The 20,494-nt window shown below is 61.8% G+C and overlaps 1 protein-coding gene across 1 annotated transcript; it reads left to right on the top strand.

The window, feature by feature from the left end:
* Positions 1 to 31: 31 nt before the first annotated feature.
* On the top strand, positions 32 to 16,962 carry ADAMTSL5 (ADAMTS like 5). The gene is made up of 12 exons (XM_065422290.1): positions 32 to 141; positions 3,609 to 3,678; positions 8,514 to 8,668; positions 10,713 to 10,773; positions 11,455 to 11,563; positions 11,913 to 12,040; positions 12,349 to 12,472; positions 13,483 to 13,566; positions 14,180 to 14,343; positions 14,701 to 14,944; positions 15,863 to 15,934; positions 16,649 to 16,962. Exons 1-12 carry the CDS (start codon positions 32 to 34, stop codon positions 16,960 to 16,962), a joined length of 1,635 nt encoding a protein of 544 aa, XP_065278362.1.
* Positions 16,963 to 20,494: the final 3,532 nt, after the last annotated feature.

Below are 20,494 nucleotides of genomic sequence, written 5' to 3'. Positions count from 1 at the left end.
CAGCATCCAGGAGATACAGGTGGGAGCTGGGATGGCAAAGCGCTCACCTGATGCCAGGATTAGCGGAAGGAGAGGAGCGGGCACAGAAAGCCAGGAGGGCCTGACATCCAGCCAGCTGACCATGGGCTCCCAGAGCATCTGGTAAGAGTATTTCTTTCTTATTAACCCTTTGCAATCTGCCCTTCTCTAGCCCCTCTCGTCTGAAGGTTCTTCAGATGTGTGACGAGCACTACCCATGGGAGCCCCACCACATCCACAAATGTTATTAGCCCCAAATGTACAGATGGGGAAACCGAGGCACAGAGCAGGGAAGTGATTTGCTCATGGTCAGCAAACAGAACCCAGGAGTCCTGACTCCCAGCCCTCACCCGTCTCTAACTCCTTGATCCTTCCCCGCCCTCAGCTTAGAGAGAGGAACAGCACAGGGAAACGTCAGCCAGCAAACGTGAGGCAGGTCACTGAGATGGTCTGTGAGCTCCAACTGACCTGGGCTGGGGCAGCGTAAGGTGCTTGCTTAAGGCCGGGGGGGTGGGGAGGGGGGATGCAGGGTGTGATGTGTGGGTTTCACTGTGATTTAGAAGTGGGGAGAGTTCTTACTTGTGTATGTCCCCCCCCCCGCCCCCGGCCACATGAGAAAACTTGTCGTGTCCCAGGTGGAGCATCCCCAGCTGCTGCAGCTTGCTGTGATACTGAACACTTCAGGCTCCAATAAAACCCGCTCGACCGGAGCCTGTGAGATCAAAGGAGAATTCCCCCCACCGTACCCCAGAGCTTCAGATGGACTCCATGGGTGACCTCTGCACGCAGACAGCACCCCATCCGGCCTGGCACGGGCCGCCAGTGTGCCAGGTGCTGGTGCAATGACGTTCAGTGCCCTGGCACACGGAGGGGTTGGTGATCTGCTGGCTACAGTCTCTGATCACCTCCCGTGCAGTGAGGATAGGTTAACAAGGGCACCTCCAGGAGCTGGGGATCCTTGCCCCTCCAGCACCCTCACACACGGGCATGGCATTAACTCGCCAGCACTGGCACACCCAGAGGGCATCTCAGGGTGGTGAACGGGTCTGATCCTGCCACCTTCCCTCACCCAAGCCATCCCCCTCTGGCGTGAGTGCGAGGAGAATCAGGCCGAATGTGTGTCCGGGTGCAGGACTGGGGCCCTGTTTCTGCCCTGTGGGCTGGATTCTACCTTCCTTCCCTGTGTATCACTAGAGAGCAGGGTAGGGTGTGGCTCAGCGAGTGAAACCATCACCAGCCCAGGCTACCATCCTGGCAGGGCTCTGGCCAGCGTGTTCTGTTCTGGGGCCTGCAAAGGGACCAGACACAAAACTATACCCCCAGTTGCACCTCCGCTTGTTCCACGTCGGACTCCTCTTTTGAACAATGGCGGGACTCATCTGTGAAAGCTCCCTGCATCAGCCAGGCAGAGGGAGCAGGGACAGATGGAGACAACGCCCCCGCAGGACTTTCCCAGCCTGAACTTCTGCGGGAAAACCCAGGGCAGCCGGGGGTGGGAGGAGGGGTGGTTAATGTAGAATTTTTCAAGGCAAACGCATTGCTTGTTCTCCCCTGCATAGCAATGGAATCCCTCAAACCAGACACTGTTCTGAGGAGGGTTCTATGTTTCAGAGCTCCAGGAATTCTAAGTGGGGTGCAGTCTAGAACCCGCCGAGTTCGAACCCCACCCCGTGAGCATGTCGCTTCATCCCAGTTCCATGTGCAGGCCTAGGGGACCCAGCCTTCTCGCACCCCACGTGAGCCCGTGGCGGCTACATTCTAGAACCCGGCTCGATTCTAATGGGTTCTAAATTCTAGAACACGCAGGATAGGCTAGCCGGGGGGGGCGGGGTTTGCAGGCTAGCGCTCCCTTAGATCACAAGCCCTTTGGGGCAGGGACGCTGTGTACCTGTGTGTGTCTGTGTGGGGTACAGCGCCAGGCACCCGGAGCCCTGCCCTGAGTTCTGAAATGCTCTAGAACCCAAGGTGAGCTGGTGGCATGAGCCTCCTAGCCACTATGTAGGTTCTACACTCTAGAAGCAGCCGGCACATTCTAGAAGCATTCTGGTCTCGAAATTCTAGGGACAGATCCCAGCCCCTGGCAGCCTTTGTGCAGGGCTGGTTGCTGAGTGGATGAGGCGTTCCTTGGGTGCCTCCCGCTTTGCACAGCCCAGGCTGGCTGCATGACTCACCTCGAAGCCTTGACTCTTCTATCAGCGGCTCAGGGTTTCACCTCTCGCTTTCAGCTCGGTTCCCAGTGGGGGCCGCGGGATCCCACCGCTGCCCTGTCCTGCCAGTGCCGCACGGGGCTGGGGGGGAAGGGACGGAGCAGCCAGCATTGCAATTCCTCCCCGTCGGGCTGTTCTCCGGGCAGGCAGAGCGGCCCGGAGCTGAGTGGCCCATGGGGAATGAGAAGTGACCCGCCAAGCTCCCCCGGGGAGTGGCACAGACTCCAATTGAACCTAGATCCCAGTCGCAGGCCAGTGCCCGACCCATGAGGCCGGCTCGCGTCCTAGGCCCCTGGCCTCTCGCTCTTGTCTCCTCCGCCCCTCCCAGCCCCCACCCCATTTCCCCCCCCATACACACTTCACACCCCCCCACACCTCCTCCAAGGTTGAACCAGCCTCCTCTTTGCCCTGTCTCTCTGCTCTCTCACCCAAGTTTAGGGTGGGCCTACCCTCACCCCACCGTCAAACACCGCCAGATTTGTGGGCTCTGGGCCTGGAGCCCAGATGTGGATGCAGCTTTTATAGCTTGACCCCCCACCCTGCAATGGTCTGAACTGACTCCCCCCCCCTCAAAAAAAACACAAATACCTTTTTTTTGGAGGGGCAGGGGAGAGGGTCAAAATCTGGCCCCACATTTTTCATCCCAGACCCTCCTCCCCCACATCTCCAATCAGACCGCCCCCATGACTGGCAGGAATCCACCCCACCTTGTTCCCCTCCCCGATGATCTCACACCTGAGCTGTCGTGTCTTGTCTTATCTCTGTGTGCCTTGTCTGGCTCAGGCCGAAATCTCGGGGGAGTGGGGGAAGGGCCGGGGCCAAGCCAAGCGTGCTTCGCAGGGATCCCGTCTCTCATGCACCTATAGATATGAATGTGGGTAACTAAGGGGGGGATACACACTCCAGAGATCCCCCCCATCCCTGTTCCCCCAGGTGCCTCTAAGAACCGGCCAACCTCAGTAGCTTTGGCTGCTTCTCCAGCCTCCTTGAATCTGCAGAATTACACCAGCCTGTCCTTTCTCGCTGGCTCCCCCATGCCTGTCTGGGCTGGAACAGCAGCCTCGGCCCGTGGCATCTCAGGTGTGCCAGGGCCAGCATTGTGACTGACTGTGGGTCAGGTACTGGATTGGGACCCAGACGACGTGGGTTCAGTTCCCAGCTCCCCCACAGCCTCTCTGTGCAACACTGGGTGAGTCACTCGCCTCCCTGGGCCACAACTCTCCCCACCCACCCATGAAATGGGGGTTCAAAATGCTTCCTTTGCCTGGTCTGTATAAGTTCCATGGGGCAGGGAGTGTGGGAGATTTTGCCGCCTAGCAGGGAGTCGGGGGGCTGACGTGCCGGGCAGGGCAAACTCTGGAATTTCTCTCTGGCTTTTTGCAGGCACAGTTTCCTGGGGACCGTCCTGCTCTTGGCCTGGCTGAGTGTTGGCTGGGGCATCGGCAGCACTCAGGTAAGTGGAGGAGAAGAGACCATGTGGACAGGCCAGATTGGAGGACAGACCTTCACTGAGGCCTGGCCCAAGCCTGCAGCAATGTGGGGATCATCTCCCCAGATATCTGTCCCCGTTGATGCACGTCGTGGTATCACCACCTGTAACTGCAGGATCCTGCCAACCCCTAACAGACAATAGGCCTAAATACACACCAAGCGAGGAACATAGGAACTACCAGGCAGGATGAGACCCACGGCCCGTCTAGCCCAGCGTTCCTTCTCTGATGGGGGCTGGCATCAGAGGCAGGTGTGCGAAACCCTGCAGTGACAATAATGGAACAACCTTCCCCCTTAGAAATTTCCTTCCTGACCCCTGTGATTTACGGGTTGGCTCATGCCTTGAAGCATGGGAGTCTCTGGCCCTCCCAGAGCTCTGGAAATAAAAATAACTCTAAGCACTTGCCAAGGGTCCCAATGCAACTGTATCTGGCTAACTGACAGATAGCAATTCATCTGTCCTTATCGAAGCATTCCCACCCCCACTGCAGTGCAGCCCCCCCTGGAGTGAGAGCTGGCAGCTGTTTGACAACACAAAGCAACAACAGCTATAGAGGGGATTTTGGGGGAGATAGGATGTAAGTGTCTCCAGCTGGAACCTGGCCAGGATTCTGGGAGTAACAGACACCCCCCCCTCCCGGGGGTGGGGGGGAGATCGGTAGCAGCCACAAGCGGTCAGGGCCCCATCTCCAGCAGCAGTGGGCCTCCGTTGCGGGAGGCATGTTCCATTCGTCATACAGGAAATAGTCTCTTCTCTTCTCAGCTGCTTTATTCCTCTGCAGCCAGAGCTGCTCTGTGTCTCTTTAACTGGATGACCCAGCCCTCCCCTCTTGTCTGCTCCTAGGGAGGCAGGGTCGGCAGCTCGTGAGGGTCAGGTCACTGGGTTGGTCCCCCCCTTTGGGGTGGGGTGGCTTGGGAGACCCCTGGGAGATCCTGGGATCCGTAGGAGACCCCGGGGAGATCTTGTCCAGGAGCAAGTGAATTGATCCAGCCAGGCCTGGCCGTTTGCTTCTCTCCCAGTTGCCAGATGACCCCCCTTTATCTCCCTGTTTATTTCCAGCTCTGCCCTTAGCTCATTAATCCCGGCATCTGCTGCGGAGTTAACAGGCCAGGCCTTGGGATTCTCCGGCCGGCGCCCAGAGGGCCCAGTGCATTCTGGGACCCAGATGCCCACGGAGCTGATCCTGATTGGCCCGGTTGCGTGGGGGTGTCGAGTGAGCCGCGGCGCAGGGCAGGTGTGACGCTGTTTGGGGGTTACCCAAGGTGGCCAGGAGGACTCACGACCACAGGGCGGGGCCGAGCTGACAGATGTGACTTGTTCTCAGTGTGCATTGAGTCAGCTCGGAGACCCGCCCTGCTGCAGGTGACAAGTTTCTCCTCCCTGGGTTTGGAACCCAATATTCTGCGTGTGACGTATCTGTACAAATGTCTCACACTCCCCAAGAGAACACACTGGGCTTTAGCTGTTGGGAGAGCCCGTCAGTGAAGTAGCGAGGTGGCTGGACACTGCTGTAATATTCCTTGCCAGGGCATATTTGTGTCCCAGAAGGGACTTGCCCAGAGCCACACAGCAAGAGATGAACCCAGGCGTCCTGGCTCCCAGCCCCATTCCGCTCTAACCCACTAGACCCCCTCACTCCCCTTCCCAGAACTGGGGTGAGAACCTGGCTCCGTGGATCACTCTTCACAAAGGCCAGCTCGGCTGTAAGCTCCATGTGGGCTGGTGCCTGTGTTCTGAGCAGCATTTGCACTGCTAGAGGGAGGGTGTCACAAGGGGAGCCCATCAGCAAAGGAAGAATCTAACCCAGCGCAGCAGTGGTGGGTGTGGGGGGGGCCCTGGGAATCCCAGCCCTGGGCGTGGAGGAGGCTTGCGCAGGCCCCAGGAAACACGCTGCAGACAAGAAGTCACTGGTGTGCGAATTACCAAATAGGCCTGCATCCTCCCCCCGCCCTAACCACCGAGGCGGGGATACACTCATGGCACTGAGCTCATCCCTCCTGTCCTAGGGCTGGGGGCTGGGTCAGGGCCGGCTCTGGGGCGGCAAAAAAGCCTCCGCCGCCCCCCCCCCCCCCCCCAGCACGGCAGGGGAGGGCGCGGGGGGGGGGGGAGGGCGGCCGGAGCCCCGGGGGGAGGGCGGCGAGCTCTCCCCGGCGGCCGGGGGGAGGGTGCCGGAGGGGAGGGCGGCCGGAGCCCTAGGAGGAGGGCGGAGTGCCCGGCCGGGGCTCCGCTCTCCCCGGCAGCCGGGGGGAGGGCGCCGGGGGGGAGGGAGGCCGGAGCCCTGGGAGGAGGGCGGAGTGCCCGGCCAGGGCTTCGCTCTCCCCGGCGGCGAGCCCGGCCGTGGCCCCGCTCTCCCCGGCGGCCGGAGCCGGAGTGCCGCGCCGCCCCCCTCCAGGTGCCGCCCCAAGCACAAGCTTGGTGGGCTGGTGCCTGGAGCCGGCCCTGGGCTGGGTTAAGGACACAGGCAGGGGCTCCTCTAGGCAGGCACGGCAGAGCTCTGCACCCTCGTGCAAACGATCACGCTCACAACAGTTGTGCACTGTGCCCACTTGGCATGAGGTTGCAGGGCAACCGCGAATGGGACCCTGGGTGCATCTGCCCCCAGGTCTCCTGCACGGGTTGTTCCGCCCACAGCTCCAGGGGGTGTTTGAGTGAGAGGGGGGCTGAGCCCCCAGGGTCTGGCTGAATGCCAGGGTTGGTGGCTGTCCCAGGGAGCATCAAAGAGGCCTAGGGTGGGAGGCTGTAGTTTGCCACCAGAGCGGGCGTCCGCTGGACCCTGGCACAGCTCATCTGTGGGTCAGCTTCCACGGGGGGGGGATGCTCTGCACTCACAGCCCAGCCCATTGTCTCTCAGCGGCTTCTGGCACTCGGCTTTCCTAGTGGTCAGGCCCCCGTGCAGCCATGTGCACGTGTGTGTGAGGGCGGGCGGGCATGTGTGTAGTACAAGGCCTGCAAAACCCCATGTACGCATGTGTGTGTACGATATGTGTGTGGCGTTCTGTGTGTGCCTGCACGCACATGTGTGTGCCCGTGTGTGTGAATCTGTGTGCGGGGGAGGGGGGAATTTGCATCTCTGCTTTTTCCATCATCTGGCCCCAGGAATGCAGCAGCTGGGAGTCCCAGAGATGCAGCAACTGATTTGGGCCTGGAGGTTCCTTCCAGCTTCCAGCTTTTAATAGGCAGCAGGTTTATTAATAGGCAGCAGGTTTAAAACAAATAAAAGGACGTATTTCTTCACACACAGTCAACCTGTGGAACTCCTTGCCAGAGGATGTTGTGAAGGCCAAGACACTAACAGGGTTCAAAAAAGAACTAGATAAATTCATGGAGGATAGGTCCATCAGTGGTGATTAGCCAGGATGGGCAGGGAAGGTGTCCCTAGCCTGTTTGCCAGGAGCTGGGAATGGGCGACAGGGGATGGATTACTGGATGATTCCCTGTTCTGTTCATTCCCTCTGGGGCACCTGGCACTGGCCACTGTCGGAAGACAGGATACGGGGCTAGATGGACCCTTGGTCTGACCTAGTAGGCCCGTTCTTATGTTCTTATGCTCTTGCCTCCAGCTCTGGGCAAAGGGAGCACCAGTGTAATAGACAGATTCCTATCTATCTATCTATCTATCTATCTATCTATCTATCTATCTATCTATCTATCTATCTATCTATCTATCTATCTATCTATCTCATTCTCATGGTGGTGGCTGAGCTCTCGTGATTCGCACTCCTGCAGGCTGCTAGCACGTCCTACTGCTCCCCCTGGGGCTGCATAGCCAGGGGCAGTACAAGTAAAGGTGTATCCAACCTCCCCCACCCCCCTTTGGGGAAGTTCCCATCCAGATCTGGCTCTGGACTCTCCAGCCTGGGGCTCGTCTCTCTTCTCGCCAGGCCGGTCCCTCTACCCCCTCCCGAGCACTGTCTGAGAAGGCCCCTGGATAGCAGGGAAGGGGACTGGAGGGGGAGCCAGGCCTGGCTGGGGGGGAGCCAGGGGATGGGAAGCCAGGAAGGAATCTTCATTCCAAAGTCGGAGCAGAGATAAAGCAGGTGCTGGAGGGATCCTGCAGGATTCAGTGAAAGGAGTGGAAGGGACAGAAACCAGAGAAGGAGACAATTACAGAGCTGGGGAAGGTGGCGGCGGCCTGGGGTGGGAGGGGGTTGATTTCACTGGGTGATAACTGCCCTGCAAAAATAAAGGGGGGGGGGGGATCTAGGATGCTGACTCCACCAGAGAAGCCATGTGGCGCGGACTCACTCCCCCCCCCCCAAGCCTTCTCGAGTGGCCCAAACTGGGCAGATCTCAGACCTTATTGTTAGAGCTACAAGCCGCCCGTGGCCTCCATCCAAACCGTGAATGGAAACCACACGCCTGACTCCCAGCCCGCTCCCCCTCTCCCTCCCCCCCCCCCCCCCCCCGTTGTTCAGTTGGAAGCAGCTCTCTCCAGCGCGCTGCAGCTACGCTCCCTCCGTGGTGAGTGTCCCAGGATGCCCCGTTGGCAGGGAGCCCGGGGGGCCGGTGCCAGCTGCGCGGCGGCTTTCCAGGGGCCGTATAACAAAATAACAGGGGAAGGTTCTTGGGGATCTGCCCGCTCTGCACTGGGCTGGATGTGTGGGCGACAGGGCAAAGGGAGTGGATGGACGTGTGTGGGGCAGGGGAGGATCTGGGGGGAGAGGGACTGAGACACCCCTCCCAGTGTGGGTCGGGGGGCCCCTATGGGAAATGTCGCTTATATAACCGGAGGGGCCCAGGGCTGGGAGGGGCTGGCCCATCCGGGAGGGGTGACTTTGTCATCTTCCTTTAAGTAGGGGACAGCCAGCAGGACCCTGGCGTTCGGCCTGGAGCCTCAGCCCCGTCATCGGCGCCAGCCGGGCCGTGGGGAATGGGGGCCGTGGGGAGGCTGGAGCGCCTGCTCCAGTACGTGTGGGGACAGCGCCTCCTTTCGCACCAGGAAATGCATCCGGTGAGTGGGGGATCCGGGGGGAGGGGGGTCCATGAGAACCGCTCACCATGTCATGTGTGACCGAGCATGGAACAGGCATGACAGCGTCCCCCCCAGGGCCCAGACACAGGGCATCTCAGGCTGGTTATTACAGGGCCAGTGCTGATGTGGGGCGTGGGGGAGGTCTTTGCCTGGGTGCGAATGACCCCTATGCAATGCACCCTGATACAAAGCGACATGCACACCTGGAGACCACCAGCTCCACTCCAGGCAGGCCCAGGAATCCACCTCCGGTTCTGCCCAAAGCCCGTCAGCCTAACCCTCCCCGCGCCCAGCATGGCCAGCAGCGCCAGCCCTGGGCAAGCGCTGGCCTGGATTCCAGGGCCCAGTCGGCAGGGATCCAAGGAACAGGTTTGATTTCTCGAGCGGCCCGAAAGGTTCTCATGGGAAAATATTTTTCTCTGGGGCATTTCTGACGACTTCGCATTTTAATTTGGATTGAAACTTTGCAGGAGGTTTCTAATGACAAATGTTTGATTTGGGGTTTTTTCCCTTTTTTTTGGAGGGCGGGGAAAGGAGAAAAACAATATTTTTAGTTAATCTGAAAAATTCCATAGAAAAATGTGGAAGGAAACTAATTTTTGGGGTGGGGTTGGGGGGAATGACCTGTATGTTCCCATCCACAAGAAATTGTGGATGAAATGTTTTAAGCCTCATTTGACATTTTGCATGGAAAATACATAGGCTTGGCCTGATTTCTAGGAGGGGGGAGAAATAAAAAAGCTTAAACTTGGGCAGAAGAAGCCACCCCCCAACCCCCAACTATTCCTACCCCCACCCCCTCCCTCCAAGTGACTGGGCTCAACCTGACTCTGAGGATCAGACTAGCTGATCCCAATGGTCCCTTGAAATCCATGACGCACACCCCCAAGGGAAAGCTGCTGGGGGGGGGGGTTGCATTGTGGTACCAGTCCCCTTTTGGGGAGCCTCAGCAGTGGCTGGGATCCCAGGCAGACATGGGCGGGGTGGGGGCCTGTGGATTTGTCTGTGCCCATTGGTCAGAGTCCAGGGGTGAGCGGGTTCCTTATCTCTGCCCTGATTAGGCGGGGGGGAGGGGACGCCTGGCGAGATAGGGCACGATTCAGGGCACGCTCTGTCCTGCTCCCCCAGCTCCCCAGCCTCGGTGGCGATGTCAGCACTCCCCTTGGCTAGCCCCGGGAGGCACTGCTGGCTCGGCGGGCGTCTGGCTCTGCGCCATGCCTGGGATTTCGGGCACCTTTTCTTTCCCCTTTGTTTTCCCCTTGTGCCACGGTGATGCTGTCACGGACTCACAGATTGTGCCCACTCTTGGCCCCGTGCGGTCCGTGGGGGGGTGCCCCTTTCAGTGCGACAGCCCTTCTCGGGGGTCCACTCTCTCTCGGGGTCAGGCCCCTCCACCTCCTGGAGCCGCACCTCTCTGAGCCTTAGCACGTCTGTCTCTGCCGTGGGCCCCCTCAGGGAGTCCACTCGCTCTGGACCCCCCGGGGCCTCCACCCCCGAAGGAGTTGATGCAACCCTGTTCTCTAGACCGGAGCGACTCTCAGCCAGCATAAAACAGGAGGATTTATTGAGAGTTGAACACAGCACAGGAAACTCTCAGGGCCTGAGCTGGGTCTCCGGGTCCGGTCGCTGGGGTCTCCATCCTCCAGGCCGTTGGCTGGGGTCCCAAGTTCCCTCTCCGGTCCTCTGTAACAACAAACTCCCTCTCCCCTCACCTCGTTAAACCAGTAACACCCAGGGAAACTGAGTCCCACCCCCTCCGCATGCAAACCATTGAAACCCCACCGAAAACAAGAAAACAAACAAGAAAATCCCCCACTTCGTCACAGATGCTGCCGCACATTTTTCCAGCAAGTCGTCACAGCTCCCGCATCCCACACACCCCACCCCAGAGTCCCTGCCCCAAACGGGCACGGCAGAGCCAGCCCTGGCCCCCCCACTAGGGCACAGGGCCTAGGATGGGACCCCCGCCGGATGGAAGGCCTGGCAGCTTGGGAGCCACTGCGCTAAGGGGCTTTTACCACAGGTTCCCCGAAGAGAAGCTGTGTGCAGGGGAGCCCCGGCAGTATCGAGTGTGCAAGCTACACGTGAGTGTGCACCGGAGCGACTGCGGCTGGAGTGGGGGAGGGGTGCATGTGACTCACTTTATATCCTCCCCGTGATGCCACAGCCACACGGAGCTGCCAGCTCAGAGCGAGGCACCAGGGTGCTAGACCGGGACGGCAGGCACCTGGGTTCTGTTTCTGGCTCTGCCGCCGGCCCTGGCTGGGTCCCGCCTCTCTGTGCCTCAGTTTCTCCATCCGCTCCTCGCGTGAGCTTTGCAGCCCCCGGAGGGGTGGATGCCAGCGGCTGGCCCCTTCTCCGCACCATCCCCTCGGAGGTTTGTCCGTCGCTCCCACAACTGGATCGTGTTCCATCCCGTCTCGGTGGCAGACCCTTTGTGCCCCCCGCCCTCCCCCAGCGGTGGGTGGTTCCTTCCCACATCGTCCAGCCCAGCCCCTCTGCTGTTCTGATCTTGAGACTCACGTCTCATCTGACTCCCTGGCAAGACAGAGCTCAGGCATCCAGACCAGCGCTGGGCATGGGTATTCTCCCTGATTCTTGGCCTCCTGCAGTCCCCCCACCTGCCGGGTGCAGTGTAACCTGCCCGCTGGTCTCTGCCAGTACAGAGAGGACTCGGCGGGGCTTTGCCACTCCTTCGCATGCCCGACGGCCAAGGAACGGCAGGTGGCCCTGTGAGGCTGCAGCCCTGTGCCCTTCCCTTGCAGGAGTGTCCTGGCAGCTCGGTGCCCTTCCGGGCCGTGCAGTGCTCTCTGTATGACGGCAAGCCCATCCCGGGGAGCCAGGCGAGGTACCAGTGGGTTCCTTTTCATGGAGGTGAGTCCTGGGTTTGAATCCACCCCCCCCCCCCCGCAGTGGCACAGCCATTCCGCTGCATCTCCGCTCTCAGCCTGGGGGCTCTTCTCCAGCCCCCCTCGCTGAATGGCAAGGCCTGCTGGTTTCCTGGCCCCTATACTGGAACTGCTCCCCTCAGCCCCAGTGTACGCCTTGGATGGCTCTTGTGGCTGCAGAGAACAGCTGTTCCATGCCGGGGGCGGGGGGGACAAAAGTCTGCTGCGCTATGTAACCCGACAGCAGGGCCGATCCTCACCCCATCCCTCCTCTCGCTTTCTCCTTCCCTCTCTCTCACTCTCCCCCCTCCCTACCCATCCCCTCCCTCCTCCAGCGCCCAACCTCTGTGACCTGAACTGCCTGGCGGTGGGACACAATTTCTACTACACCTTCGGCCGAGTGCTGGATGGGACCCGCTGCAGCCCGGACTCCCCGGATCTCTGCATCAGCGGCCAGTGCTTGGTAGGGCTCACTGCTGCTGCAGGGCATGGGCTCGTGGGAGACCCTGGACTGGGACCGGCGTTGTCTGCCAGTGCCTGGCATACCCAGGCGGAGGGGGGGTTCGCCCTGTGCCTGGTACCCAAGAGGTGGCTGGATACGGCTCAGGCAGGGGGCGTAGGTGGGTGAGTTCCAGCCCTGGCAATGCGGGCAGCTGCCAGCACTCAGGGCTGACTCAGCCCCCGCTCGTTCTGGGGGTCATCCCGTGCCGGGCAGGGATATTCGGTGCAGCCGCCTCGCCCTCCTTGACGCCCGCTTTCCCCTCCCCCCAGACAGCGGGCTGCGACGGGCTCCTGGGGTCCGGCTCTCGGAGCGACGCCTGCGGCCGGTGCGACGGCAGGAACGACTCGTGCCTCTTCGTAAAGAGGGTGTTCCGGGCCGCGCTCCCCTCCTCCGGTGATTGATTCTCCAGGGGTGAATGCTTTGGCTCTTGGCTTCAACACGCTCTCTCTGTCTCCTCCGCTGCATGCTCCTCCCCGCTCCCCCCCCCCCACTGCGCCAGCCCAGCCCCTCCCCCCTCCGGGCACCGTATCCTCTTCCTGACACCATGCGGGACAAACCCTCTGGCCGGGAGGAACCGAGCGACCCCATTGCTCGACAGCAATTCACAAGCCTTGCAGTTGATCGAGCGGATGAGCTGGCATGGGCAGGGGTACCAGCTCCAGGAGCAGGAGGCTAAACCCCGTTTGCTGTGGTGCCAGGCTCCAGTGCCCATCGCGCCCCTCCCTGCGCCGTAACAGCCTTGCTAGTGGCTTAGCAAATAATCCAGGCAGGGGAGGGGAGGAGGGTGCCCAGGCACAGGGTGGCACGGCTCAGGCAGCCACGCCCTAGTGACATCAGGAGAAGAGGCCTGGCTCCTGTGGGGAAAAGGGCTGAGCATCGGTGCGAAGGCCCTAGAAGGCTGCTGGTCTTTGCCCACAGGGCGGTGCCAGGGCAAGCTTCCTTCTACACCCCCAAAGCGTGTCTGAGCCCTGCCCTCCAGGGGGGCTTCGGGCCATCTGAGCCCCTTTCAGTCCTGGGCCTCTACAGAGGCTGCTGTCGAGGGCTTCCACCCGGGGTGGCCGTGATGGTGACTTCGGAGCTGGACTGGACGTGGTGACCCCTGGGAGAAGGGATCCCAAGGCCCATTGCCCCCCTTGAGCCCCCCCCAGCCATCCAGTGCCCCCCCCATCCTGCGTGTGCGTGTGAAACTGACATCCCGCCAGCTCCAAACCATGCCGCAGCCTTCGCTTCCTTCCCCGCCCTGGACACGAGTCGGGGGAGCCGTGCAGGACAAGCTCGCCTCTCTCTGCCCCCAGGGCAGCGCCGTTGGGTTCAGCTCCAGCATCGCTGCAGCACCGGGAGGAACCAGCCTCCCACATGCCCAGGCTCTGCCCTGACTCCTGTCTCCCCCGCCCCCACCATAGGTTTCTTTGGGTACAAGAACGTGACGAGGATCCCGGCAGGGGCGATGCACATCAAGGTCACCGACCGGAGCCGCAACTACCTAGGTAGGAGGAGCCATCCCCACCCCATGGCCCCTGGTAGCCCCGCCCTGCCTCATATGGCTCCGCCCCCCACCGCAGGATGGTTCCACTTGGAGCAGCCCACGAGAGCGAGATTGTCCCTGATTGTGTTTGGGGCGGGGAAGGTGCCTTTAAGCCAGAACCCAGGAGTCCTGACTGCCGGAACCCCATCCCACTCTAACCACCAGACCCCACTTCCCTCCCCAAGCTGGGAAAGGAACCCAGGAGTCCTGACTCCCACCCCGCCCCCGCTCTAACCACTGGACCCCACTTCCCTCCCCAAGCTGGGAAAGGAACCCAGGAGTCCTGACTCCCAGCACCCCCCACTCTAACCACTGGACCCCACTTCCCTCCCCCTGCTCTAACCACTAAATCTTACTGCCTAGCCCAGCTATGCTGGGTTGGGGCCCTTTGTGCATCCTCCCCCCCCCCCAGATGGCACAGCGACAGTCCAAGTGCCATTGCAACATCTGCAGCTTCACCCCACGGTGCCTCCCCCCCCCGAGCCCAGCAGACCCGCACGCTGTGCCCCCCAGGCCCCCCGCTCCCCCCAGCCCTCCCTCTCTGTCCCTCGGGCCGCTCCGCTGTCTCTCCGCAGCACTGATGAACGGGGCGCAGCGGTACGTGATCAACGGGGACTGGGCCATCGACTGGCCGGGCGCGTACGAGGTGGCAGGCACCACGGTGCGCTATGCCCGGGACCCGGACAATCACGAGACCCTCGAGGCAGCCGGGCCAACAGAGGAGGATCTGCACATCATGGTGAGGGGGGCTGTGGGAGAGAGCGACCAGGGCTCACAGACTAAGGGGCTGCCCCATCTCTCTCTCCCCTTCACAGGCTGATCTCCCTGGTGCCCCCACAGCATAACACCCCTGGGGCCCTGGTGCATGGGAGAACACCCCACACACACACACACACTTCCCCCAGCATGTGTGCACACCGGTTTGTTACTGTAGGGTCTCCCCCGAGAGCTGGGCGGCACACCCTGGTTTGTTATTGTAGGGTCTCTCTGGGGGACTGTTGTATGCCCCCGGCAGGTGGGAGCAGGGACGCGGGGGGCTCATGCTGCCTGGCGGGTGGGCTCAAAGGCAGCTCTCTGTCTTCCCCCTGCCAAGCAGGTCCTGGTCCAGGAGCCGAACCCGGGCATTGAGTATGAGTTCTGGCTCCCCAGGGAGCGGCACGGGCACCTCCAGGGCGACTCCAGCCCCCTGCGACAGCCTCAGCCTAGAGAGCTCGACCTCGACCCACCCAGCGTGCCCCAGCCTGGGCCCTGGACCACGCTGGTGCCCCCCACTCACCTCAGCGTCAGGGACACGACCACGGAGAGCTCCCGGCGGGGACCCACAGACACAGCTCAAACAGGTGCCTGCTCTGTCCCCATCTGGGGCTTCCCTCTGGAGCTCGGGCAGTTGGCCTGGATGGACAGACAGACAGTACCTTGATTGCCCCTGCTGGAGGGACTGGGGCAGGAGAGGGGCAGGATGCTACCCCACGGGGGCATATTGCAGAGCCCACGGGAAGCCACCTTGTCAGCAGGATCCGAGCTCTGCTGTGGGGGGCAGATATAGCACCATGAGGGTGGCAGGGGGGAAGGCCAGGGCTAGAAAAGCGCTCCACCCCAGAGGGGCTCCAGACCAGGATCCGAACTGCAGTTCTGCCCTGGCCCCTAGCGCTCCAACGGGCAGAACTAAAGCCCCAGATCCGAGCCCCTAGGGCCCTGGGGGAAGTTTGGATCCGGAGTTAAACATCATCCCCCTGCCCCAGGCCTGTTTGTCCATAGGGCTCCCTTGGCTGCTGGGATGTGGGACCAGCCCCGACGGGGAGGGCTCTCGACACTCACTGCTCCCCGGCTGCAAAACCCCTCCTGGCCTGGACAGCCAGACCCTCTCGCACCATCCACACCCTGAACACGTGGGAGGGCGGATGGGGGAGTCACTGGCACCCAGCTCCCGTCTGCGCCCCCCGGCTACAGACGGACCCACAGCTGGGAGCTAGAGAGTGTCAGGGGTGTGTGTGTGCATTTTGGGAAGAGGTTTCAGCCCCACTGTCCCCAGGACAGCAGACCCCCCCTGCTCCCCCCCCCCCCAGCAGGGCTGCTAATGCTCCACCACAGCCCCCTCCGTCCCAGCCCAGCCCTTAGACACAACATAGCATTTCTCGGCCCCTGGGGGCTTCCGACAGGGCTTGCAGCTGTCGGGCAGGGTAGCGGGGTTGTCTGCACCCCCCCCCCCCAAACGATCCTCCACCCCCCACTGACTGCCCCGGCTTTGTGCCCCGTAGGAAGCTGCGGCAGGTGCCAGACGCCCAAGGGAAAGTCCCAGCGCATCCGCCACTACTGCCAGAGTGACTTTGGTAAGAGCCCCCGGCCCGGCCCTGCGGGGGGGGGCTGAGTGTGAACACGGCAGGGAGAGGGAGCCAGGGGCAGGCACAGGGACCACACGTGACTGGAACAGGCCAGGAGACCTTGGGAAGGGATTGCCGGGGCATGGTGGGCACTGAGCTTGGCTACACATCGTCTTTTTTTTTTTTTTTAACTTGGCCACCCTGGCTCCCTGCTTGGGCTGGATCAGAGCCGGTGCCCCCTAGAGGGGAACCCCGTGTCCCACTCCCCAACACCCCCAGGGCAACCAGATCCCCCCCCCCCCCCCGTGGGATGGATTGGAGCTAGCGCCCCCTAGAGGAGGAAGGGCCCCGTGTCCCATTCCCCAACACCCCCAGTGCAGCCAGTTGCCCGCTGTGGGGCAGATTGGAGCTGGCGCTCCCTATAGGGGAAAGGCCTCATGTCCCATTCCCCACCCCCTGAGCCAGCCAGTCCCGCCCCACTCTGGGGCCAGCTCGGAACTGGCGCCCCCTAGAGGAGGAAGGGCCCCGTGTCCCTTTCCCCAACACCCCAGGGAAGCCAGATCCCCCCTTTGGGGTGGATTGGAGCTAGCCTCCCCTAGAGGAGGAAGGGCCCCGTGTCCCTTTCCCCATCACCCGCAGGGCAGCTGATTTTCCGCCTGGCCTGTTGCTCCGATTCCACCCTCTCTCCCCGCCCCACCCCTGACTCTGCTCTCGCCCCCCCAGTGTTCCGGGCCCGGATCCTGGCCAAGCGGCCGATCGGGCAGGAGACGCGCTATGACGTGCAGGTGAAGCACACCTACCGCAACCGCTTCCCCCTGGTGCACCGGGAGTACGTGTGGGTCTCCAATGCCTGCGACTGCCCCCAGCTGCTGGAGCGCCGCGAGTACCTGCTCATGGCCCGGCGGCACGTCAACTACGAGCACACGCTCAACCGCATCCTGCTGCAGCGCGGCAGCTACGCCCGGCCCTGGTCGCCCCGCGAGGACAAGCTGCTGCGGGACATCGCCGGGCACTGCGCCCGGGGCAGGCCGGCGTGACCGGATGGGAGCCCCCTCCCGCAGCAGCGTGGGAGAGCCCAGCCACGGACAGGGCTGGCAGGGAGCGGTTTGGGGGCACCCTGACCCGTTTCCACCCAGCCCCCCCTGTACATACTTGGGGTGAAGCCACAAAATCCAGGGTTCCCCTCAGCTCAGCCAGTCTGACCAATGCTGCCTTCACCTGCCACTCACCCCTGGGCTGGCTGGCTCCAAGGCAGGGCCCTGATGCAATCACGTACCCCTGGCCTAAAGTCACCTCCTTGCTCTGAGTGCAGCCGGACCCCCACCTTGAGTGCCAGCCATGGGGGCGAGAGCTGGGGGCTGATGGGACAGCAGCTGCTGAGATCAGCCTGGGACGGAGGAAGGCAGAGGGTAATCAGAACGGGGCGATTTCAGCCTCCAGTCTCTTCCCGATCCATTGAGCGGGACCCAGCCATGCTGCCCAAGGGGTAAAATGGGACTGTGGCTTCCCAACAGGGCACGATGTTCAAGTCCACGCCTGGTGGTTGAGGGGATGCAGGGCTTTAAAACGGTGCCTCCCAAGAGGTGCGAATCCAGGCCGTGAGCCTTGCAGCGACCCATTTACTAGACGGGGGCCACCCTGCGTGGCCACCTCCCTGCAGCCCTGGCACTGCGAAATCCAGGCGATGCAGGGGCACATGGCGTGAGAACCCAGACATCACATCCACATCTGCTAGCACGCCATGCAAACACATGCACCCGCTAGCCCATCATGCAAACCTACACATGCAAACACACACACAAACTCACTCTTCAGCCCCCACATGCACGCCAGCACCCACCCAAGTCCCACCCCTCGCACACCCAAACCCGTCTGGAGCTCCGAGCGCCCGAGGCAAAGCGTCTGTGTCTGTCTGTAATTAACCCCACTCCCCGCCCCCTCTCCCTGGTGCAGGGCTGGGCTGCTTTTCTCCCTGGGGAGCTGCTCTGAGTCGAGTCTCTGGGATCAGACACTGCTGGGCTGCGCCTCCCCACCCCCACCCTGCACTGACGCCTGCCATGTTCCTCCCCCAGCTCTGCCCAGCAGTGATAATACTTGAGTCCCCGGAATCCCACCCTCAAGCCCACGGGAGGTGCCCTGGACTCCATCTGCCCAGCCAGCCCCTTTGCCTGGGTCCACCAGCCCACACCAGGCGAGCTTCCCAGCTGGGCTTGGTCCTTGTTCCATCTCCACCCTGCCTGCTCCACTCCCTGCGCCCGCTGGGAGCCGCACGCTCCCTTCAGCCTAGGGGTGGGCTCCCAAGAGCTGGCAGAGTGGGCATGGGATGGGCACACTGTGAGATGGGCACCTAAGGCGGGTGGGACAGCTAGAGAGGGGTGTCCCCCCCCCATGAGGGTGCTCCTAGGGCCAGGGCAGTCGGAGGAGGGTGCAGACACACCAAAACATGCCAGCAGGTGTGGGCTGTGCAGGAATGGGCAAGGCCTGTGTTGAGATGGGCCTCTCAGGGGTGGGGGCTCCTGGGACTGGGGGCAGAAGGGGAAGGGGTCGGAGATGGGCACAGCGGGAGGTGGGCCCCTCCTAATGCCACCTGAATGCGCTGCTAACCCAACACATAGTCCAGACTTGCCCCTAGCTGCCCCCTCGGTGGCGCTCCCTCCAAGACCCCTCTGCAGCCCCCCTGCCTGCTTCACCTAGGGGCACTGCCCAGCCTCTCGCCCGGGGAGAGTCAAGCCAATGTGGGGCTCTCCTGCTGCCCCCCATCCCTTCTCTGTGTTGTGTTTTTGGGGTAATTTATTTTTGCCAAATAAAATATGTCGCCGTGTTTTTAATTTAACCTTTTCTCCCCCAGTTTGGCCGAGTGCCCGATCCAGTACCATGCCTGGCAGGTCCAGGGCCCCTTCAAGGAATCCCCCCAGCTCTCCGCCAGCTGGCGGCTGGTGAAACGCAGCCGCCTCTGGGCTGTTTAACTGCTGTTCCGCAGGGAAAGGAGGAATTCTGCATCCATTGGACGCCAGAATGTCAGTAATGAGCCGGCATCCGGCCAGGGCACGCACCAGCTCCTGCCTTAGCATCTGCAATGATCCCAGAGGGGCAGGGACCTTGCTGCCCACATCCCCCCAGCCCGTCCCATGGAGCCCATGTGGTCTCTGCTCTCAGGTACCCAGGGAAGCACCTTTCCACACAGCACTGAGGCCTTACCCAGGAACGCCCCAGCAAGCACCTGCGTTTACAGACGCTCCCTGGGGAGCTTTAATGCCCTCCACGCAAAGTGGGCAAAGGCCTTAAAGCCTGATGCATCGGTGGAGTATGTGCCTCCCCCTCCCCCCCTCCAGCATCTCCCCCCCACTCTGCAGAAGCCCCTGACTCAGGTGGGGCCCTGCACCCCAGTGATTCTGTGCCAGCCTCATCTCAGGGCACCAGGGCGTTGTCACCCACTGAGTCACAGCAGCAGGCTGGCAAGGAACTGGGCAAGCCCCGCCCAGCTATCACCGGAGCCAGGGGATGAGCCCCCCCGACTCGTGTCACTGATGGTTCCCTGTTTGCAAAGCATCGTTCCAACAGGCTCCCAGCCCGACCCGCTCGGCCGATGAACTTTCCCATCCCAGCGAAAGGGGGGGGGGGGGGCGAAAGGGAAGCGCTGGAATGGACAGAGCTCAGCAGAAGCCAGCGCTCTGGCCCCGCTCCCTTATCTGGAGCTGTTTCCCAAAACAGGCGGCTTTGTCTCCAGGAAAGGAGCTGGAAATCCCCCGTCGTCGTCACAATTAACAATGGCGGCAGGACTCGCTCCATCCCCGTCAGCACACTCACCTCTCACCCCTACACCCAAAGCGCCTGCCAAAGGGCAGCTCGAATAAACAAGGGAACAGGCTGCGAAATCACGGCCGAGCGGGGTCTGATTCACAAAGACTAGGCCTGGTCGTCACTGGTGGATTGTTTTAGGCACGTGCTGTGGCCTTTACAGGCCTAGAGACTTTGTGCTATCGATGGCGTCTTTTGTCTGCCCTCCACCAAGGACAGCTGAAGGGTTCCAACCCGAACGAGCACGAGAACTCAGCAAGAAAGAACTAACGTCAAGTCACCATGGGAGGGGGGGGGGGTGTCTGGCTCCTCGGCACTGAAGTCTGGGACTCAAAGGTTGCTGAATAACTGTGCTTGGCTACTTGAGGCTGCAGGGTGCAGGACGCAATAAGCGTTGACATTTCATAGCTCCAGCCGCTCCAGAGACGGCTAACCAGGCTGCTGAAATGCGGCTGCTTCTGGGATGCTGTGGGGAGCGGGTTCAGAGCGCAGCGCTGGGCACTAGCAGGAAACGGGTCCTGAGGGTGAGATCTAACAAGCTGTGGAATAGCCTCCGAAGGGATGGGCTGGCCCATGGCCCTGGGGAATACACTTCAAAGGGAACCGTCCTGTCCAGGGCAGGAGGACGGGGTAGCTGGGATCTGATAGGCTAAGCAGCCTGGTGCACTGGGGTTGTGAGTGCCCGGCAGGGAAAGCCCATGAAACAACATCGCCAGCTCTCGTGATCTTAACCTGAGTCTCACGATACCAGGTGCTTTCCTTGAAGCCCCA

This window comes from Emys orbicularis, chromosome 24 (assembly GCF_028017835.1).
Source record: "Emys orbicularis isolate rEmyOrb1 chromosome 24, rEmyOrb1.hap1, whole genome shotgun sequence".
In the NCBI taxonomy this organism is placed as follows: Eukaryota; Metazoa; Chordata; order Testudines; family Emydidae; genus Emys; species Emys orbicularis.
This window is presented reverse-complemented; position numbering and strand designations above follow the sequence as displayed.

Coding starts and splice junctions, on each gene's coding strand:
- ADAMTSL5 (XM_065422290.1), top strand. CDS start 32: ATGGCAAAGCGCTCACCTGATGCCAGGATTAGCGGAAGGAGAGGAGCG. Junction 12,041..12,348: donor GCATCAGCGGCCAGTGCTTG/GTAGGGCTCACT, acceptor CCCTCCCCCCAG/ACAGCGGGCTGCGACGGGCT. Junction 14,344..14,700: donor AGGAGGATCTGCACATCATG/GTGAGGGGGGCT, acceptor CCTGCCAAGCAG/GTCCTGGTCCAGGAGCCGAA.